General features: G+C 33.8%; 2 protein-coding genes, 1 long non-coding RNA gene and 1 other non-coding gene across 14 annotated transcripts; 1 reads left to right on the top strand and 3 right to left on the bottom strand.

Moving 5' to 3' along the window:
* The first annotated feature begins 1,276 nt into the window (after positions 1-1,276).
* Positions 1,277-8,169, top strand: LOC132617450 (uncharacterized). 11 transcript variants are annotated; one of them, XR_009573744.1, is made up of 12 exons: positions 1,278-1,808; positions 2,257-2,654; positions 2,874-3,687; positions 3,777-4,087; positions 4,158-4,536; positions 4,617-4,731; positions 4,804-4,882; positions 4,970-5,077; positions 6,086-6,475; positions 6,566-6,692; positions 7,195-7,700; positions 7,788-8,169. It is a non-coding gene; the product is annotated as an uncharacterized LOC132617450 (long non-coding RNA). The 11 variants fall into 11 exon arrangements; XR_009573739.1 differs by having other exon boundaries at positions 1,280-1,808; positions 3,777-4,083; XR_009573745.1 differs by having other exon boundaries at positions 3,777-4,536; positions 4,623-4,731; positions 4,813-4,882.
* Positions 8,170-8,687: 518 nt separating this feature from the next.
* On the bottom strand, positions 8,688-9,895 carry LOC132619567 (uncharacterized). Its single transcript, XM_060334428.1, has 4 exons — positions 9,389-9,895; positions 9,224-9,247; positions 9,068-9,124; positions 8,688-8,984 (listed from the first exon to the last, which is right to left on the bottom strand). Exons 1-4 carry the CDS (start codon positions 9,893-9,895, stop codon positions 8,688-8,690), a joined length of 885 nt encoding a protein of 294 aa, XP_060190411.1.
* A 356-nt stretch (positions 9,896-10,251) lies between these two features.
* Positions 10,252-11,948, bottom strand: LOC132619566 (uncharacterized). The gene is made up of 2 exons (XM_060334427.1): positions 11,380-11,948; positions 10,252-10,828 (listed from the first exon to the last, which is right to left on the bottom strand). The coding sequence occupies exons 1-2, from the start codon at positions 11,946-11,948 to the stop codon at positions 10,252-10,254; spliced, it is 1,146 nt and encodes a 381-aa protein (XP_060190410.1).
* A 2,263-nt stretch (positions 11,949-14,211) lies between these two features.
* On the bottom strand, positions 14,212-14,314 carry LOC132620529 (U6 spliceosomal RNA). The gene has a single exon (XR_009574976.1). It is a non-coding gene; the product is annotated as a U6 spliceosomal RNA (small nuclear RNA).
* Positions 14,315-15,652: the final 1,338 nt, after the last annotated feature.

The raw sequence follows: 15,652 nt of genomic DNA, 5'->3' as shown, positions 1-15,652 counted from the left end.
AATAAAATAGTAATCAACTAATCATAGGTATCTATCAATCCAATTGAATATTTTCGTATAAAACTGTAGTGATTAGAATGAATTCCTCACAAATTGTTAACTTTAGCTAGTACTATAAGAAACAGTATCCTATGGCTTCGAAAGAACCTAAGAAGTAATGACAAAAACAAACAAGCAAAGGGGTATAACTTGCTCAAAAATCAACTTTATAACATTCACTTCTATTAATCCTTTTCTACTCTTGACATGGGACTATTGGTTTGAGAAGTCTGCCAACTGAGATCATCAAATCTTGTTCTTTATGTTTGTCTTTAATCTCCTTTGGATAATTATTCTGGTAACTTATGAAATAACTCTTTTAAAAAAATTAAATATAAATCCCATCGTATTATTCTAATAAAGTTACCTATGTATCGTGAAGGCACAATATATCGATAACCTTTTAAATTTGTCATAAATTTTATTAAGACACTCGAATTACAGTCTATTTCGACTGAGCTCCTGAACACATGATGAAGTGTTCATATCAATCACTTCAGGCTCAAATTTTTAGAAAGCTTTTGTGTGTATTTTCAAGCACCTATTACGTAGATAAGTTAACAACTTAAACTATGTCACTTTCCTTGATTTATACGCATTAGCCTCAATAAGTCATAAAACCTTAGGTTTGTCCCAATTGAGGTTGATATATGTCTTATCTACGTGATAGGCGTTTGAGAACACACGCAAAAGCTTTTCCAAAATTTGAATGAAAATTTATAATAAAAATATATGAGTATATTTTATCATGTGTTCGGGTGTTCAATTGAAATCGGTACAAATGTTTAAATGACATTTCTGGCAACAGGGTCTATCGATGTATTCCTTCAAGTTACCCTTTTGATTATTCTCCTCTTTAACAATAAGCCCTCGTATTTTCAATACCTTACCCAAGCAATTAAGTTAATAAATAAAAGATGTTTATTTTTCTTCTTTTTGGGGGTAGTCTTTACGAGCTACTGTTCATTTTATTTACAAAATCCAACCTCTAAATATCTTGAATGGTGTCATATTGATTTTGTTTTCATTTCTCCAAATCAAAGAGCACACAGGTTACTTTAGTCTACCTAACTTTTTAAAAAAGATTTTAAGAATATATAGAAACTAAAGTAGAAAAGAATCAAGAATAAGTCTCTCAATTAGACGTTTTCCTTATACCATTGTCAAGTCCTTGTATTTATTTATTTATTTATTTATTATTTATATTTATTTGTCATTTGAAGAACTATTTTTCAAAGTCCCCTAATTTGAATTTTCAATTTGATGAGTCTAGATGTTGTCTTTTCAATTCACATGTTTGACTTATTCGCAAAATGGAAAATGTCTGATTCAACCTCATTAAAAGTCCTCTTTGCCTAATTTTTGGGGCTATTTGTCTGCCCTTTAGTTTACGTTTGGTGCACACGAGGCAAAATAACAATTTAATTTCTGTGCACTGACAATATAATAAATTATTTATATTAGTAATATAACTTAATTTGTCATAACAGGTTATTTACTATTTGTTTTAGGTACTAATTAACAGTATTAAATAGAGTTAATTACACTGTATGTTAATTGAGGCTCAATTACAACCAAATTGGGCTCATATTTGAAGTTCTTACCCGCAATAGCTCATATTCAGTGTAAACTTAATTTACTGTACACTCTGTTAACCCATTACACTTAAAAGAACGGGAAAAAATCATAGAAAAAGGAAGGGACCCCAATTCCGTTACTTTCTCTTCTTTGTTCCTACTTCTTCTTCACGATTTCAACTTCAAGCTCAGGTAATGATACTTCCCATTCTTCTTTTTTGCTTATATATTTTTTCCTCCGTAGATGTATATCAACTATCACTATTTCCGTCATTTTTTCACAGTGGTTATAGGATTCTTTTTGTTCGTTTTTTTTTTTTTTTTAGCTTTTGTTGAGTTTTTTTTGTTTCAATTTTAGTATGCATGTTCGTTTTTATGTTTTTTTTTTTTTTTTTTTTTTTGTGAATTTTTGGTTGAATGTGGGTTGATTTTGGTTGTTTTTTATGGTTTGATTCTGAATTTTGGTAGAATGTGGGTTGATTTGGTTATTTTTATGATTTGTTTCTGAATTTTGGTAGAGTGGGTTGATTTTGGTCATTTTTTAGGGTTTGTTTCTAAATTTTGGTAGAATGTGGGTTGATTTGGTTGTTTCAATGATTTGTTTCTAACTATCATTTTTGCTTTTTCCTGGAGTATGAAGGTCAAAATGTCTGCATCTAGAAGTTGTTCGAAGATTGTCGGTAGAGGAATTAAATACAATGCTGACACATCAAGCAATTTGCCTTCGACTCCTGGTGTTGCAAATGATGACGATTTCGAGTCCCCTGTTGTTCTTACAAAGAGTTGTCAACAAGAAACAAAGCAAATCACCTGCTCACAAACGAAGAAGGTTAAGAATATCAAGCCGCGGACTAAGAAATGTGGTCGACCTGAGAAAGCTAAAGTGAGGTTGAACTTTGTTGATGAAGATGATGCTGCCAAAAAGAAAGAAAAAAAGAGAAAGTTCGTCAATGTTGCTGAATGTAGTTCTTATGCATTATCGAAAGAACAAAGGGAATCTATTCGATGTAAATTTATGAAAGAAAATCTCAGTTGAAGGTATCTTTTCTATCACTTATCTGTCTAACATCTTTGTTTCATTTGAAGTAACATAGTTTAACTGAGAATGAGTAGCATGTAGTCAATTTGGTTAGCATACTTGGTTTTGTATAGGCTTGTATAATTCTGTATACGTATATGCTTTTTTGATATTTTTCTCAATTGTGTTTGTATCTCTTTTTGTTTACTGATTTCTTTATTCTCTTTTATTCAATGGAGGTTGGTAACTTCTATATACAACCGAATGAACATTTTCGGACTAGGATTAGTTGTGATACCAAGACTGATATTGTCGGCTTTTTGAGGGAATACTTAAGTGATACGCAGCTTCAAATCTTCCGTGATAGTTATTTTGGATATTTCTTAGACCTGCCTCCTTTTAAGATTCAGAACCAGCTTATATATTGCATGTTATTGAGGGAGGTTGTCCCCGGTGTGTTAAGAGAGTTGTGGATTAAACTCAACGGTTGTATATTGAGTTTTGGTATTGGAGAGTTTGCTGTTATTACTGGTTTGAAGTGTGTTGAAGATGATGCAACTATGTATGACAAACCAAGCACCAGTAAGTTGATGGAAACGTATTTTCCAGAAAACACATCAATAACGAGGGAGCAGTTGCTCACTCGCTTTAAGGAAAAGGAATGGAAGTCAGATGATGATGCGTTCAAGATGAGTTTGATGGTAATCATCCACCATTTCTTATTCTCGAATACCAATGATCACTCTATCTCCAAAGCAGATTTTGATATCATTGAAAGTGGTGAATATCAGACTTATGCTTGGGGGAAAAAATGCTTTGAAGAGATTCTCAAAACAACAAGGGATAAACAGTGTGAGTTTTTGATAATGTGTATGGCTTGGAGGGTTCCCGCTTGCACTACAGACTTGGTTTTTCGAATGTTGCTCTCCAGTCGATAAAAAACTCGCTGTTCGTATTGGCAATAATGTGCCACGTATTCTTAACTGGAAAGTGAATGATTCTCCGACGTATACGTTCTTGACTGAGGATGTGCTCATGCCTAGTATTGATAAAGTAAAATGCCTAGTATCCTTTTTTATCAAATTCTCTGATACAAGATTATATATACTATACAAAATTAACCTATTTTTTGCTTTTTGTAGATAAAGTACTGCAACATTTCTCCTACCACTGAGGAAAAAATAAACTTGAAAATTGCTGCATTCTTTGAAGATATCAATGCCGACCATGTTTCTTCACGGGGTTTGCCTGTTTTTCATAATGAAGACTCTAACGTTTCACCCCTACCACATCCTCAGAATATGGAGCAGCCTAAGCAACCTCATCCTCAAAATAAGGAGCAACAACCCGTATTGAGACGCGATCCTTTTGGGAGCAGTAATGGGTTGACGGCTGAAGTTGCTCAGTTGAGAAATGACGTTTCAGAGGCACTGCATCTTTGATATCTTTGTAGGTTGTCAGTTGTTTTTTTTTTGGTATACAAATGCTTGTTAATTTAATTTATGTTGTTTTCCTTTTCCTAGCTTACTGGTAAAGTTGAGGCGCTCAACATTACATCGTATCTTCCTTTGGAATCATATTCAAGCATCTGAAAATTAAGCAACCTAGTGATCAAGGCAATGCTGATGAGAACGGTACATCTGATCAAGGCAATGATGGGTTTCACAATAATGAGTATGTTCCACCTCCTTCCCCCCTCTCCCCTCCAGAACAAGCGCATGATCCAAATATGCAAGGTGACCAAACAACATCAAGTGTCAAGGAAAATAAAGAGGGTACTGATGTTCCCCCCTCCCCCCCCCCCCCCCCCCCCCCCGGAGCACGTGGATGACCTAAACTTGTGATCTGACTAAAATGCATCATGTGTCAAGGGAAATCAGCAAATTACTGATGGTCTTCTTGGTATGTTTTCATCCTGTACTTGGTCTTTTTTTTCTGCCTTCGGATTGAAACCTTTTGATTAATCTTTTTCTCTGTCTAAGTTGTAGCAAGTGATGGTGTTGAGCCCCCCCGAGCAAGTGCATAAAGTAAACATGCAACCTGACCAAACAAAATCAAGTGTCAAGGAAAATGAGGAAGTTACTGATGGTCATCTTGGTATTTTTCAATGAACTTTCTTTTTCTTTCTCTGCCTTTACATTTTTTATTAATCTTTTTCCTCTTTTTAAGTGGAAGCAGTTGAGGACGATCCCTGGTGTGGTATTACTTGAGCAAGTGCATAATCAGCAAATTACTGATGGTCTTCCTGGTATATTTTCGTCCTGTACTTGTTCTTTCTTTTTTCGCCTTCGGATTGAAACCTTTTGATTAATCTTTTCCTCTGTCTAACTGGTAGCAAGTGATGGTGTTGAGCCCCCCGAGCAAGTGCATGAAGTAAATATGCAACGTGACAAAACAAAATCAAGTGTCAAGGAAAATGAGGAAGTTACTAATGGTCATCTTGGTATGTTGTCCTAAGTTAGTGTGACAAATTGCTAAATAATAAACAAAAAACTTGAAAAAAGTAACTAAAGAATGCACTGCTTCTGTAGAAATTTGAAAAAACCAGCAGCAATAGTAGCATGTTCCATCAACCACTGAAAACCTGCAGGTGATTGTATGATTTACTTCTGTGTAATAGCCGCCACTTCTGATGATATTACCAATAAAAACCCGTAGCAGCTCCTCCATGTCCTTGCAATAGCATATCCAAATTGTATTGTATAGTACAAGTAATTCCTGCTTAGCCATAGATTCTGTAGTAATTACAATAGCCCTTGCTACGAATCTGTTTTGCCTGAATACTAGAAAAACCAACATGTCATAGATCTCATATCATTTCCAAGAGTTGGATCAATGAGATGAAAGTGGCCTAAATTGCACCACATCAGTATCACATCATGTCCTACATCAATAGGATTAGTGATACTAATACAGTCTGCATATCTAGAACCAGATTTGGATTTCTTTGCATTTAGAGGACCAACAATAGCCAATACTGTAGAAGTCCATGTCCAAATAGAGTAGGATCTGATGCCAAATTCTGTAGTTATGAAACAAACTTGTACCAAGTCCTTTCCCAGATAACTATGATCAGTAGTACAAATATGTTTCAAACTTCTATAGCAGTTTCCGTCTATTGTCAACCTCTCAACAGATTGGGCACCAAGTGCCAATACCACACCTTGAGAGATAGTCAATAAATAGATCATGTATAACCTGTTTAGTTCCCTTCCTATATTTCCTGAAAACCAGCAAATCAGGTCTGTCATAACAATTTTTGCAAAGTGAAGCTGCCTGTTTCTCTGAATTCCTATATCACTTGTTTCATTTTTGAACACTTGCTCATAACCATCTATATCATTTCCTATGGTGATAAGATCAATATATTGGTACCAATTTTTGCAAAATGAACTTTCTTTTTCTTTCTCTGCCTTTATATTTTTTTATTAATCTTTTTCCTCTTTCTAAGTGGAAGCAGTTGATGGTGTCAAGGACGATCCCTGGTGTGGTATTACTGATGAAGACTTTGCCAATATAAAGATGTCCTAGGTTGTGCTCCCTAGACCTTGGGATATTAGTGATGAAGAGGTTGCTAAGATAAAGATGTCCCGGATTGGGCTTCCTAGACCACTCATCATTGAAAAAAAGACGTGACTCTTGAAAAATTGGCACGAAAGAAATTTCTAGGAAAATTAGCCCAAGATCCATATGTGGGAGATTTTGATGATTCGAGTACATCCAAGTGTATTTTTGATATCAAACATCCTTTCATGAGCGACATTGATGAATTTTATCCTTTGTCGGATTTGGCCCAAGAGTTTGTGGAATTCGTTAAGGATGGGATGAATATGACACGACGGTAACTTTTACTCATTTTAAGCTTTTTATGTTCTGATTTTTACTCTTTATCAAATGTCTTGATGGTGTTCTTTTCTTCATGATTTTTAAGCCCCAAAACTCTGTATCGTGACGGAAAAAATGATCTCCTCGAAGATTTTGTTTTTGGCTCGTGTCATATAAACAAGAAGAACTGGTTCGAGGCGCTTGCACATAGTGGTCGACCTTTAAAAGACACGGTATTACCAATTTTTCTGTCGTAAAATGGATAATTTTGTATATATTTGTTTAATTGTGTATAGTGGGAGTATATGTCCTAATGTACATACACAGACATGCTTTTGCATATGATTGTATAAATCTGTATATGCGAGCATATACTGTTGTATATATTTGTATATTTACTTTTGTCCAACAAAGAAAAGATAATAGCAGAGCTAAGTATAAATCAATGCCTGTATATTTTTGTATAAATTTGTATATATGTTGTTCTCATTTGAGGATTTTTGTTCCTTGAGACTTGCCGTCCTCTGCTCCTGTAGTGTTGTTGTATTGCTGATATTGAGTGCCTTCGGGCTTGCCATTCATTTGTTTCTGAATCTTTACGTGTGCCTGAGTGTTGCTTGCTTCTTAAGTAAATGCTTTGTATATGCTTGAATATGTTTGTATAAATCTGTATATGTGCATGCATACTTTTGGTATATGTGTTGTATATTCAACGTTCTTCTTTTCTTGTCTCAGCATTTGGATGTCATATTTTACTATCTGAGGAAAAAGGCAAAATATGGACCTAATCTTGCCGTAAAGTTTACTACAACTAGCTTTTATTTCAACAAGAAGCTTTATTTGCTTTATATGGAGTTTGAGAAAAAAGGTCAAGATTTTTCTGTGATCCCAAAGGAGCATGAAGTAGAAGAGTACATTAGAGGTTGTTGCTGTGATGCAAATGTAGCTTGGCACAAAGTTGATCATGTGTTATTCCCGATTTATGTCGATCTGGGAAAATCTAAATTGGGACATTAGGTTTTGAGTGTCTTTACCTTCAGTGATTGGTGTATCCATGTGTACGATTCCCAACGTGATTCAAAAAATGATAAACTTGTTATGAAAACTCTGTTACCTTACAAAACATTGCTACCATACTTCCTAGAAAAGTCCAAATTCAATGTTAAGAGGGGCATTGACAAAACTCAAAGTGATGCTTTGCTGATAAATCTGGTTGATAACCTACCACAACAAATCAATAGGTATCTTTTTCTATTCACTTTATTTTTACTTTACTGTTTTTACTGCTTTTATATTAACTCATGGATAATATGTTTTTTTGTTTACAGTGATTGTGGAGTTTTTGTTGTTGTCCTTGCTGATTATTTCATGCATGGTAAAGAAATCAAAAAAGACAATGTTGACATTGAGTTACATCGCACCAGGTATGGATCACTGTTGTGGCATTATGGAAGAAAAAAACAAAAGGCCGATGCAACTAGCGGGACTAAAGAAGTTACTGGCAGATGGTTCAGAAGGAAAAAGAGAAAATGTGAGGAAAAGTAGTGGCTGCATATAATTGCTTTTTGAATTTTACTTAGATGTTTTGAAGCGGTAATGTAAAGTACAAATAATGTGATTTTTAGAAGGGAATTTGACTAAGCTGTTTTGATGCAATACTGTAAAGTACAATGATGTTTGCTAATCAATGAAATGCACTTTTATTGTGTACGTTTGTGATGATTATTGAGTGTTGAATGGTTTTATGTTTGGGTATCACAGGTTCTCAAGTAATATTTGCTGATCTTGGGCAATCCGCATCCTATTTTTAAGGGGATATACGTGATTATACAAAAAGTTATAGATATCTCATGAACTCAATTTTTCATTATGAGAAAGTTTGCCTATGAACTCAAGAAAATCAGTACTTAAAGTTATACATCTACTACACATTTTTTCACTATTTTTAAAGTGATTCCATTCCCCTCATATCTATCACTTTTCACCAGAAAGCCCCATTTCAGGGGATATACGTGATTATACAATATTTATACAAGAGAATACGTGTATAATGAAACATATGTAAGAGAATCTGTATATAGTCTAAAGCAAAACACTTTTTATTGACAAGTGCAACACAACATAGAATCTTAGTGGCATAGGAGCATCGTTATTGACAAGCAAAGCACTTTTGTTTATGAATGTTAACTACCCAACATGACAACAAATGCAATAAGAATCCTGATGTTTCAATCTTTTGGTGGATTCCCACATGTTTTCCTACTGTGACCATCTTGGCCACACACTGAACATGAAAATTTCCTCTTCTTTTTCGCTTTCTCTGAAGACGGTTGGAGTCTTTTCTTTCTTGGCCTTCCTGCATTTCTTCTCCCTTTTGGTGGTAGGACCACATTCTCTAGCACCTCTCTCGGGATCACCCATGTACTCTCATCCGGAATGAGATATACTGGAGTTTCATAAGTTGCAAGGATATGATTCCTTCTATAGTAAAATGAGCAATAATCGGCTAGCGTCAATTTGTTGAGCTTTATACCGCCAAAACATGTGGACATGGAACTTCATCCATTTGGAATCGCCCACAACTATATATTCCATCTTCAAGGCATACAATGTTTCTCTTTACTCCTTCAAATACAGTGTACGACTTGTCTGTAGCAGGCCTTACCTGAATTTTTTTTAAAGAAAAGCCACAGTATTTTATACAACCATATACAAGATTATACAAACATATACAAAATTATACAGGCATATCTTCCTTTATTACCATCACTATCTCAATCTCAAAAGGCTAAATAGAACAAGAGAAAAACAGAAGGCAATACTGCTACTAATGCAAATTATACAAACATATACAAACAGATATGTATATGTCACACAATTATACAGAATTATACAGGATTATACAAAATTATAAAGGATTTTAACTAACCGTCATTTTCTGTGTTGCAAGCAGATTAACCCCAATGAGTTTGTCATACTTTTTGCTAAGTGCGGTGGACGATTTCATTGCTTTTTTCCGACCATGGTAGTTCCATTGTTGTGTCAAGTTTGTCATGAACTCTAGCACACGCATTATTGGCATGTCTCTAGCTTGTTTGTTTGATGAATTAATCGACTCCGCAATATTCGAAGTCATGACCATTGATCTTTTCACTTTTGAGTGTAACATAGACCATCTTTCATACCTAATTTCATGCAAGTAACCAGGCACCCTCTCATCAATTTTAGATATTTCCGTCATAAAGTATTCAAATTTTTGAATGGTGCAAGCATTAGCCACAGCACAGAAGAGGTCATGCAACTGGTCCTTATGTTTCTTGAATTGATCTGATATGTTTCCCCATAAGTGAAATATACAGAAACAATGTGGAATTTCTGGATATACAGCTGCTGTGGTGTTCAAGAGTCCCTCGTGTCTGTCCGAAACTATACACATCCCTTCTCGCACTCCGAAATCACCCTTAGTTGAATGAAAAAACACTTCCAAGATTTATTGTTCTCATAATCCACAATTGCGTAAGCAAGCGGAAGGATTTTTCCTGACAAATAATGATGATTAGCATATAAAATAAGCACTCAAAAATTTCATGTCTCTATAGTATTTTGATCAAATCTGAATTTACTAGTCTCTAAAAACCAGAAAACTAACAAGTCTTCTGATGAGACTTCTACAAAAAGATGAAAAAGACATGCGCATTAACTCTTGTGTCAAGATTCTATAATGGCCAGCTATTATATTAGGAGTTCTCATTTAAAATACAAGAATATACAAATGTTTCATACAAGTTGCAATCAGAAAATAGATACAGTCAACTCACCAGCTCCATCTTGTGTGCAAGCAGTCAATATGGTACCCTTGTATGCTGCTTTAAGAAAGCTTCCATCAACTACCATTATTGGCCTGCAATATTCCCACCCCTTGATGCATGCGAACAGCGAAACAAATACATAGAGAAAGCGCCCATCTTCTGATTTGTGCAATTTTGTAACCGTTCCTGGATTTGACTGCTCCAAAATATACAAGTACTTTGGCACCTCCCTATAAGAATCACATGGGTTTCCTCTTACCATTTCCATTGCTATTTCTTTAGCCCTCCAAGCTTTCATATAGCTCAATTCAACTCCGTGTTGCTTTTGTATGTCGCTTATAATATCATTTGCAGTGTAAATTGTTTTTGGATCAACACATTTGTCCTTGATTATACTTGCAACTACTTTAGAAGTATCATGATGTTGTGTCAAGAATCTTTCACTAAACAAGCATGTATGAACATTATTGAAACTTCTCACCTTGAATATTTCTGCCTTGTATATGGCAGAAGATTTGAAAAACCAAACACGGTCTTCATCCACACATGAAAAGTGATACCTATTGTTAAAGAACATTTAATTATTATATACAATTTTATACAAAACAAAAAAATCTAGGAAACATGATATTCAAGTTTTTATACACATATATACAGTGGGGGAATCACAAATCAGTAAACATTGATATACAAGTTTATACACATATATACAGTGCGGGAATCACAAATCAGTACACATTGATATACAAGTTTATACACACATGTACAGTGGGGGAATCACAAATCAGTACACATTGATATACAGGTTTATACACACATATACAGTGGGGGAATCACAAATCAGTACACATTGATATACAGGTTTATACACATATATCCAGTGGGGGAATCACAAATCAGTACACATTGATATACAGGTTTATACACATATATCCAGTGGGGGAATCACAAATCAGTACACATTGATATACAGGTTTATACACATATATACAGTGGGGGAATCACAAATCAGTACACATTGATATACAGGTTTATACAAGTTTATACACATAACTTTGTCAATATACATATTTATACAAAAATATAACTGAATATACAACTATAACTGTACCTTGATTTACTTGATCTCTTCACCTTAAACTGGAAATTATTCCGAATAGCATAGTTATGCATCACACTAACAACAGTTTCCTTGTTCTTATAAACCTGATCCTCCTCAACCTCTTTGTGTAACATATCATCTATTATACCAAAATACTTGTTTTCAATATATTCATTATCACTTTCATTCTCAATCATATCTATTGTATCAACCTCTTGTACAAAATTGCCTCTATTTATACCACTCGAGCTTATAGCAACTGAATCATACTCAACCTCCTTCACCATGACATAGAGCGCAAAGTCAGTAAACTCTGGATTTTTCTTTTTCAATTCGATATAGACCTGAACTCCAGTATCATTGTAGATTAGGATAGGCATCAAACTATCCCTTGGAACAAACTTAATTTCTAATGCATTCAACTGAGTATCTAGTCTGCTCTGCTTTGAAATTGCTTCAACTAAATTTTCAAAGTTGAAGGTAGACCCAATAGCAATACAATCAGCAACAAAATTGACAAATTTATTGTCATTAGTCCATTGACCACTATGAAGAAGGTATACAGGATAAACCTCCATTGAAACAAGTTGAAATCACGAATTGCAGAAAAAAAAATTGAAATCACGGATTGCACAATAAGGATGTAGATAAAGTTTTTCAAACCATAAATTGCAGAAAAAACTGGAAACAATTGTTGATTTCTTTCACCAATTGCTAATGTATATGAAGTTTTCGAGCTGCATTAGGTTTGATTTTGAAGTATCGATGTATACGAAGTATTGAAGGAGAGAGATTGAGGAAACACAATATGGACAGAGACGGGGAGACCAAAATAACGGGAAAAACGTTGGTTCTTTTAGATATAAGAATGGGCCTATTGTATTTTTGGGCTAGCGATTTGTAATGTAAAGTTTGGGCCATTTTTTTGCAATGTATATGTCCCAGTTATATATTTATGATTTTTTCCCTATTAAATAAGCTAACATGCAATTATCTTTTAGTTAACCACTCATTGTAAAATTATTATTTATATCGTCGATGGATAAAATTTAAAATGAAAAAACACATTTTCCTTGATATTGTTGCATATTTTACTTGTCCATGATTGATTTCAGACTATCTTGAATGTGAAGTTAACAGAGTTTTTTGGTTTTATAGGATGAACTAAATAAAATTTAGTTGGTGAAATAGTTATTCTTCTTGGTGAATTATAAATATTCTTTGTTACTATGACGAAGACTAATGCAGTTTTTTACTTGGTATTGATTGTTGTTTCATACTTTGACTCTCACTACAATCAATTTTGTTTGACCTTCAAATGAACAACAAAATCATCGTATCGAAAGGAATAAATTTAAGAAAAAAAAAACTATGATATATAATATCATGACATAGATTAATATAATTGCTAACTTCAAAAATGCATGTACAAAGTTAGATTTTGTAGAGCCTAACTTTATACCTTAATGCAAGTACGAAGTTGTATGAAGTTGAATTTGATTCAAAATCAGATGTAAGAGTTAAAACTTAAATTTGGTAGTTCAAATTTTAAATATACGGCCTGAAGTTAGGGATCAAGCTTATTTCAGACATAAATGTGTCTGAAGTTTGAACTACAAAAGCAATATCGTTGTGTCTTCACACTTAGATTTTCTACTTCAGACTTCTTGTAAGCCTGAAGTTCATTTTAAAACGACTAAATATAAAAGATGTTGCAGACGTTGACAAAGACCTTTTTTAGCACGTAGGTAGAACATAGAAGGCACTCCTGAGAACTAACTGGAAAATGCCCAAAATAAGAGCTAGCTAGAACAATTTAGCTCATGACAGAGTGCTTAGTGGGGTAGAGCTCTTTAAATTGTATCAAATCAGCTATATAGAGCAAGGCAAGGACTACACCTCTGGAATATAGGCGAATTAGAAGAAAATGATTTTTTCGGAATTTTTTATGTGTAAAAATGAAAATTTCTTATAAAAAAGACACAAAACTAAAAATAAATTTGTCAAGGACTACAAAACCATTTTTTCCCGGTTGAGGACTACAAACTCAAATATTCAACACTGAATTATGAGTGCAAATTTTGATAGTTATCGTAGCATAGACTAAAACCACAAGGGAAACTGGAAGAACTATTTTCTTATTGTTGGTTAACATAATTCAGCTCTTTGGCGGTGAAATACTTAATTTCATTTAGACCATTCAAGATACTTTTTTTCCTTATAGTCTAATCAAACTCCAATTTAAGCCGCCGCAAATCCACGAGGACTATATGAGATTAATGTTCATGAAATAACTAATGGTATGACAATGATCGAAGCCAAGTACCTTATTAAGTTCATTGAAAGATATACGACCAAAGCCAACAATCCGACTAGTTTAAATGACTGATTCACCTATATAAAAAGTAAACTCATATGGAAATATAAATGATTATTTATGTATATGAATTATATATATGGATTAATTAAAGTTAACATTCATCAAAGTCAAGTACTGTAACCATTTAGATATAACCACTTCAATCTGCACATCCCAATTTCCAACTAATTAGACTGGATTTATTATGTAAGCAACAGTGAGTATCAAACAGATGCCAGATTCCATTACTTTAATTTCCATCACCAAATACGTCAAAATCACCTTCCTGAACTTATGACCTCTGTTTAAAGCTAAACAGTATGCAAATTCAGACACACATTTACCCGGTTTCAGAAAGTATTTGACATGTAAGTTGATATATACTCTGAAGAGATAAAAACTGCCATTTGACCTAATCTTACAAGACCAGAATTGCAGACTAAAAGAATAAGCTCAGAGACTAAATCGTCAAAAAAATGCAAAAATATTTGAACCATTTCTCAATTTGTGCGTGTCATCCTTGCGCAGTGGCCATGCTAATCTTCTCTGTATCGTTCCAATTTTATCGGATGTCCCCGAAGGGACAAGCATATTGTGTTTTCAGTTAGCACAGAGCTGGGCTTTTCCATTCAATCTGAACAAAGCCCAGTTGAGCCTGGACTTATCCGTAATGGGCCGGCCTTCTTATTTTTACTTGGTTCGCAAATTCAAAAGTGGCATCGCCTTGCTCTCCCATTTCTTTTCTTCTGGAAATTGCATTTTGGCTAGAATCTTTTGCTTTTGCCAAAACGTAATATTTTTACTATTCTTCAACTAAATATTTTTTGTTATATAATTAGGATTAATAGTCTTTAGAGTACGAAAATTCAAGTCTTCTCACATGTAAATGCTCAAATTCCAAAGTTTAGGCTTATTTCAAATTTCCTTACTTTAACTTGTTTGAAAAGCCACCCAGATAATTGGAATTCGGTTTAATTGTACAGTTTTGTCTGTTTGTTTGACCAAGTAATTATTTGGTTAGGTGAAAATTGAAAGGGTGTAATTACACTCTTCAATTCTCGAGGGAGGAGAGTGATGTAGGGAATTGGGGGTAATTATACCATGTAATTACATGGTTACTTTTTAGTTTCTTTCTTTTTGTTTTATTTTAGTTTCTTTTCTTTTTTATTTCTATTATATTAACTTCTTTTTTATTTTTACTTTTCAATTATTTTTATTTTTAAAATATATTTTTCTTCTTATATTATTTATCGTTAATTTCCTTTTTCTCATTCTCAATCTTTACTTCTTGTGATTACATGTAATTGCTCGTATTTTTATTTTATTTTATTCATTTAGCATAACTATGTTATTATTTCAATTTTTGAAACTACACCTCTTAATATTAAAAGAATGAGTCATTGATAAGCTTGGTATATAACGAATAATGTTATTAAAGTAGAATTTCGTTGTGAATGAGATTACAGACTTATAAATAGGACACAAAGAAGGACTTCCCGATGCAAATCCGAACTAATCAAGCCTCAAAGCAAAATCGAACCAAGAAAAAAAAAGATTGAGGTATTTGAAGTTGATTAATTTTGTAGGCTCCTCATGCTTGCCTGGGCAGTTTCAAAGGTGAGAAGAAAAATTCGGGATATAGAAGAGAAGGCGATTCCCAACATGTTTCGCCAAAGCGTCAACAACATCATTTCCTTGTCACGACCCAAATTTGATACTCAGATTGTGACAGGGCATCTGGCAAGCTTCTACCCATAAGGCGAACCCTCTAAGTTAATTATGCGAAATTAACGAATAAAATGAGTAATACCCAATGTCTCATAAAATAAAGAAAAGTGCAAAAACGAAATACAAATACTGAGTCTGACCATAAACCCCGTAATATGTCTAAGTCATGGAACTACTAGTCTGAATACAAGAGTA

The sequence above is a fragment of the Lycium barbarum genome, chromosome 11 (genome assembly GCF_019175385.1).
Source record: "Lycium barbarum isolate Lr01 chromosome 11, ASM1917538v2, whole genome shotgun sequence".
Taxonomy (NCBI): domain Eukaryota; kingdom Viridiplantae; phylum Streptophyta; class Magnoliopsida; order Solanales; family Solanaceae; genus Lycium; species Lycium barbarum.
This window is presented reverse-complemented; position numbering and strand designations above follow the sequence as displayed.